This window comes from Protomyctophum parallelum, assembly GCF_964188405.1.
Source record: "Protomyctophum parallelum genome assembly, chromosome: 12".
In the NCBI taxonomy this organism is placed as follows: domain Eukaryota; kingdom Metazoa; phylum Chordata; class Actinopteri; order Myctophiformes; family Myctophidae; genus Protomyctophum; species Protomyctophum parallelum.
Genome location: NC_139712.1, coordinates 31,068,124 through 31,075,160, shown reverse-complemented (window position 1 = coordinate 31,075,160; position 7,037 = coordinate 31,068,124). Strand labels below are relative to the sequence as shown.

At 42.7% G+C, this 7,037-nt stretch overlaps 1 protein-coding gene across 1 annotated transcript; it reads left to right on the top strand.

Moving 5' to 3' along the window:
- Positions 1-416: 416 nt before the first annotated feature.
- Positions 417-6,101, top strand: ptchd3a (patched domain containing 3a; the record flags this gene model as incomplete). The annotated part of the gene is made up of 4 exons (XM_083777755.1): positions 417-1,154; positions 2,925-3,046; positions 3,750-3,895; positions 4,153-6,101. 4 exons carry the CDS (start codon positions 417-419, stop codon positions 6,099-6,101), a joined length of 2,955 nt encoding a protein of 984 aa, XP_083633881.1.
- Between the last annotated feature and the right edge of the window lie 936 nt (positions 6,102-7,037).

Below are 7,037 nucleotides of genomic sequence, written 5' to 3'. Positions count from 1 at the left end.
AGTATTGCAGTAGGCCTATTGATATTTTAGGGTAAGAAATGTAGTAGGTATACTACAGTAGCCTACTTTTGCCACCACTGCCCAGGTGGGCACTTTCACTTAGTTCCCTAGGGTGGTCGCTCTAGGAGAGTTTTAACACTAGGACTTTACAGGCTAAGTGCGTCAGAAAATGTTAATACCCGTATGCATTTATGTGGCCTATTCAAGCCTCTTAGAAAATTAAGTTTCCATCTGAAGAGATGTTTTGACTAGGCTATAGGCCTATAGTTATATCTTGACTTAGGCTATTGATATCTATATCACTAATATTCTAGGCTTAGAATATCAACCTCGAAGTATATATTGCCTTAATTGATGTGGGACAAAATAGGCTTAATCACTTATAATAAGTTTGGGATATTTTTCTCCTCTGCAAAATGCCGGTGAACATGACTTGGTGCCGGACAGACTGCGTCGAGAAGCCGTTCTCTATCGGATACCAGAAGTTCGGTCGCTTCGTGGGCAGGCACCCGTGGTTTTTCTTCCTTTCGCCCATATTCATCTCCATCTGCCTCGGCGGCGGCTTCGCCTTCCTCTGGGACCGGGAGGCCAACGACATCGAGGAGCAGTTCACGCCGACCAACGGGCCGGCAAAGCTGGAGAGGTTGTTCGTGCGGGAGAACTTCCCCCTGAACAACTCGGTGTTCTCCAGCCAGAGGCTCTACTCGGACGGCGTGTACGCGTCCTTCATCGCCGTGTCCAAGTCGGACAACATCTTTAGCGACGCGGCACTGCGGGAGATATTAGGTTTGGACGAGAGGGTCCGTCGGATCAGCGTCACTCTCGGACACGAGAGGCTCGCGTTTGACGCGCTGTGCGCGAGGAAGTACAACAAGTGCATCTCCAATGAGATCCTGGGAGTGATCAATCACTATGGCCCCGGTGGGATCGAGGGCACAGATCGGTTGACCTTTCCGTTTTTTCGCTTTGGGTTCTCGCACATTTTTCTGGGCTACTCTGTCGGCGGGGTGAACGTGAGCGCAACGGTCGTGAAGAGTGCCAAGGCAGTGCGGCTCTTTTACTTTCTGAAGGAGTTCAACCGCACCGTGACGGACTTATGGCTCAACGAATTCCTCAGGGTTTTTCCCGAGAATCTGTCCACGCAATTCATAGAGGTATTAAGAGCCTGCATTTTTTTCTTTTACGGAACAAAGGAAATAAAGGCAAATACATCATCTTTGATTAAAATGTATACCGTTATGTTAAATGTATGATCAAATCATTTCCAAGAGAAATACGTTTGATTTGATACCATGCATTCATGTTGTGTTGGTGGCCTATCAACTCATTCAACTGTCCTCTAACTCCTTTTGCTCTTTGAAGCCCATAGGCAACAATAACCTATTCAAAGACGGAGAGAGAGAGAGAGAGAGAGAGAGAGAGAGAGAAGGGGGGAGAGCGAAGCCTATACATGTTTCAGTCAGAAAGAGAGAGAGAGAGAGTGTCAGTCAGAATTTCAGAAAGAGCGCAAGTGTCAGTCAGAAATAGAGAGTATAGGCCTACATGTTTCAGTAGAGAGAGAGAGAGAGAGAGAGAGAGAGAGAGAGCATCAACTATATTCCCCTGCAGACTACTAGGCCTAGTAATTATCATTATTCATTATGCTTTTGCAAGCTAATCAAATATTCTGCAGCACGTGATGCACATGGCTCATTCTTGTAAAGCCTTATAAGACATTGGGCCATTGTCCATTCTGACTGTCAGCCATATAGGGTTACTGCCATAGTAGTATAGTAGCCAGCCCATAGAGCCCCATTGTGAACCCGGACATGTTGAGTATACACCGTTTTATGTTAGAAATGTTTAGTATGGGTCCCCAGCATGTAGAAACTGATGTTATAAATGTTTAGTATGGGTCCCCAGCATGTAGAAACTGATGTTATAAATGTTTAGTATGGGTCCCCAGCATGTAGAAACTGCCGGATGCTAACTTGCATATGTTGAGAAATTTTCATAATTGGCATAATATCTGACCATACCATTAACAACCTATAAGGAAAATAAATCCCGTAAAATAGCCGTAATCACAAATGTCAGCACATTTGGGTAGTTATGTCATGTTATGTTAAATAGCTATGGCCGTTTATAGCCCAAGGAGTGTTTTCTTTTTGCAAAACTAATGCTTGGAATGGATTCAGCACCATGAAAACACCCTATTTTGACATGTCACATGCTACATAAAGCATGATGAAATTTGGAATATTTTGCCTTCTATAGGTTGTTAATGGTATGGTCACATATTATGCCAATTCTGAAAATTGCTCAACATATGCAAGTTAGCATCCGGCAGTTTGCAGCAATGGGAATCAAACAGGTGAATGAAATCAAGATACATTTTTATAGGACTCGGCACGTCATGTTTTCGTTCAAAGGAAGTAATTAAAATTAGATTTTTGATATAAAAATACACAAAAATGGTCTAAAAGTATGAAAAGCATATTTTTCATTTCACTACGTCTTAAAAAAAGTACTCCCAATTATTGTCAATATAGGTGCAAAGTTCACATATATTTTCGTGCATTTTGATCAAAGAGGAGATAGATTTGAACTGTTTTTCATATAATTAAAAAGGGTGGGTGATCTAAAGGTCAGAGGTCAAAAGTCAGAACACCAAAGCTGTTCGGCATGTGTATCAAACTTTTATTGCCGACCGTCAAACGATTCATGAGCTATGCCTGTTCAAAGTTAGCATTTTCAATTGAGTGCTATAGCGTCAACCAAATAATTACACACCTGTATCGGATCGGTACTCGGTATCGACCAATACGCAAGTTATGGGTATCTGACTCATTATCGGGAAGGAAAAACAGTAGGCCTACATCTCTAATTGAAAATGGTTAAAATCTATAAATGATGCTCTGGTTTTGTGCCTTTACCTTTGACAGGTTACTCACGCTACATCGCTTTCCAGACAGGTGGAATTTGAGGCCAATCAATGGGATGTCCTTCCCCTGTTTTTACTTACTTATGTCATTGCCGTAGCATTTTCCATTCTGTCTGCTTTAAGGTATGTATGATCTTGTTACCCAAATAAGCTTTTAATCCACTATAATTTATCTCATTCAATTTATAATCCCTGCATGTCTCATGAAGTTTAATTTGGCTAATCAAATATAGCATCTATGGATGGGACGATAATATCGTTGATTATCGTTGATAAAATATTTAAACTTTATTTGTCTTCTGCCATTTTAATGTGCAGCAAATTCAGTTAAACACTATATACTTGATAGAATCAATCTGTTTCACTCTCCACAAATTGATTCACCAAAAAATTGCAGATCTACAAGCTACAGCGCGTTACGTTGGAATGCGTAGATCAGCTATTTTTGGCGTAGATTGGCCATTTTAATGTGCAGCAAATTCAGTTAAACCCTCTATACTTGATAGAATGGACCTGTAAAGAGCACACATGGTACACTTATTTCACTCAATCGATTCACCCAAAAAATTGCAGATCTACAAGCTCACAGCACGTTATGTTGGTACGCGTAGATCTGCTATTCTTGGCAAACATCTGCCCCCCCCCACCCGGAATAGGGATGCTGGGGGTTCAAGCGGTTAAAAAAGTGGCATTTTAAGTTTTAAGCATATTTTGATTATCGGGATAATATCGTCAGTCGCAATTATTTTTGTCACAATAATCGTGACATGTAATGTTCATATTGTCCCATCTCTAGTAGCATCACCTATTTAATTTCCATTCACAGATTTGATTGCGTTAGAAATAAGGTATGGGTGGCTATGTTTGGCGTATTGTCTGCTGGACTGGCCGTGTTGTCATCCTTTGGCATGATGCTCTACATCGGGGTGCCGTTTGTCATGACCGTGGCTAACTCACCATTCTTGATATTGGGTAAGGATAGAATTAGCTGTCACTGAATTAAAGATACCCTGAGAAGGTGTATCAACTCTTACAAAGTTATTATTACTGTCATGAAAGAAGTAGGCTACAGCCCAAAATAAATATACAAGTCACTACAGTATAGCTTTAACATTTTCACACCACACATTTGAGAAATGTATAGTATAGCTTTCAAAACAAAACGAAACAAAATGGAACAAAACCACCGCACGAGCTGATACGCTGCTGCTCTTTTGTGTCACCCCCAGGTATCGGGGTGGACGACATGTTCATACTGATATCGTGCTGGCAGAATACCAACGTCCATGACAAGGTGGAGGACAGACTGGCCAACACCTACAAAGAGGCGGCCATCTCCATCACCATCACCACGCTGACAGACGTGCTGGCGTTCTACATCGGACTGATGACGCCGTTCCGCTCCGTCCAGTCCTTCTGCCTGTACTCCAGCACGGCCATCTTGTTCTGCTACCTCTACAGCATCACCTTCTTCGGGGCGTTCCTAGTCCTGAACGGCAGGCGGGAGAACTCCAATAAACACTGGCTGACCTGCAAGGAGGTGCCCAGCGACTGTCCAGTCGGTCGCTCCAAGTGGTACGACCATTGCTGCGTGGGAGGGGCGTACGACCGCCAGTCAGGGGCCGAGGAAGTACAGCCTATGAACCATTTCTTTAAAAAGTACTATGGACCTTTTCTTACCAAGCCCTGGACTAAAGTGTGTGTTATCCTGCTGTATGCCGTGTATATGATCATCAGTGTTTACGGCTGCTTCCAACTCCAGGAGGGGATAGATCTTCGCAACTTGGCGGCAGATGATTCGTACGTAGTGGACTACTATAATGACGAGAAGGCGTACTTCTACGAATATGGCCCAAATATTATGGTTGTCGTGAGGGGCCAATTCCCGTACTGGGACGAGAAGAACAGATCCGATCTGGAATCTTGCGTGGAGGACTTCAAAAGCTTGCCCTTCATTGAGAAGGACATATTTACTTCCTGGCTTAAATCATACAAATACTACGGACATCACACAAATCTCAATTTAAGCATCGAAAACGTCTTCAAGACAAACCTGGGTTCTTTTCTAAGCTTCTACTCTGACTTCAGGCAAGACGTGAACTTCACCAACGACTCGATCCACGCGTCTCGCTTCTTCATTCAAACGGTCAATATTACCACCGCTCTTGACGAAATGAACATGTTGAATAAACTTCGGGATACTGCCAAGAGATGCCCCATACCCTTAATGGTCTACCATTGGTCCTTCATTTTCCACGACCAGTATGCCGTGATAGTAAGCAATACCATTCAGAACATTGGAATCACCTCTGCCGTTATGTTATTCATTTCCCTCCTGTTGATTCCCAACCCCCTCTGCTCACTGTGGGTAACCTTCTCCATAGTTTCCGTCATAACCGGAGTCACTGGTTTCATGGCTCTGTGGAATGTCAATCTCGACACCATATCCATGATCATTCTCGTCGTTTGCATCGGATTCTCTGTGGATTTCTCTGCGCACATTTCGTACGCCTTTGTTTCGAGTAAAAAGCCGACGGCTAACGAGAAGGCTGTGGAAGCACTGTACCATTTGGGTTATCCCATAGTCCAAGGAGCTCTGTCAACTATATTGGGGGTGGTCGTGCTCTCTGCGTCTAAGAACTACATCTTCAGAACCTTTTTCAAAATCATGTTCCTGGTCATCTTCTTCGGACTGTTCCACGGTATCACCTTTATCCCTGTCTTCCTCACCTTCTTTGACGTTTGCAGCGGAAACTCGAGCAGCAGTGAGAAAACAAAGCCTGAAGATCAAGCTATGGGCAACTGCCAACCAAAGATCCAGCACGACAAAGGCGACGACCAGGACAAACAAATCTATGACAATCACACGTTTCTGTCCGATAATCATCCCAACGACCAAAGCCAGACCGGTGCGTCGGTATGGACTCTAACCGGCAACTCTGGTATCACCAGTCACACCCAGACCGTGTGCATGGCCAGTACCGTACCCATGTTCAGGGTCGATGGTCAAACCTACGAAGTTCATATGTTCACGCCCCCCAGTACAAATAGCCAGTCAACAGTTGTTGCAAACCAAATTCTGGAATCAGGGGAAAATGGTGTGATGGTTAACAGTCAACCAATGAGTCAGGAGAATAATATGCCTGTTGTCAACTGCTCAAATGTTGAATCTTTGTGATACATGTCCATGTCATGTTGTATATCCCATTGTGTATGTGGTTTCATAGTGTTTTATGGAATCAAACAATCACAGATATTTAGTGCTAATTCAAATATGAACCGATGGTACGTATAAAACACACTTCTAAAATGGTTAGTCCCAATACTTGATTCTGATTGGCTGGTTTCTGATTAGACCACGTATAAAACCTCACGATAATTTACACCTTATAGTCAGGGAATATTATCAGAATAATGTCAAATCTAGGAATACATTTCTTACCAAGTATTTTCTTCACCAATGTGTTTGTAAAGGTGTCTACTAAGTACTAACATAATCCATATTGATTTCTATTCAACCACCCTAGGGGAATTTTTGACAGCTGCTTAGTTGAGATACCATCAACAACCAATATAAGGCAAAATGTTCTCAATTTCATTATGCTTTAAGGAGCATGTGACATGTCAAACTAGGGGGTTTTCATGATTCTGAATCCATTCCAAGGGCTTGGGCTAAAACGGCCATAGACGTCATCACATTTGGGCAAGTGACTATGGCCAAACAAGGGTTTTTTCATGATTCTGAACCCATTCTAAGCATTAGCTTTGCTAAATTCGGCTATAGCCACTTGCCCAAATGTGCCCAAATGTGCTGACCTCATCACATTTGTGATGATGGCTATAGTCATTTTTAGCCCAAGGAGTGTTTTTCGTTCAAAACTAATGCTTGGAATGGATTCAGAATCATCAAACCCCCCTAGTTTGACATGTCACAAGCATAATGAAATTTAGAACATTTTGCCATATATTGGTTGTTGATGGTACCCCAACTTTCAGCAGATGTCAAAGTCCCCCTAGGGTGGTTGAATAGAAACCAATGTAGGATATGTTAGTAGACACCCTTACAAACACATTGGAAAATTTCTTGGTAAGAAATGTATTCCCAGATTCTATT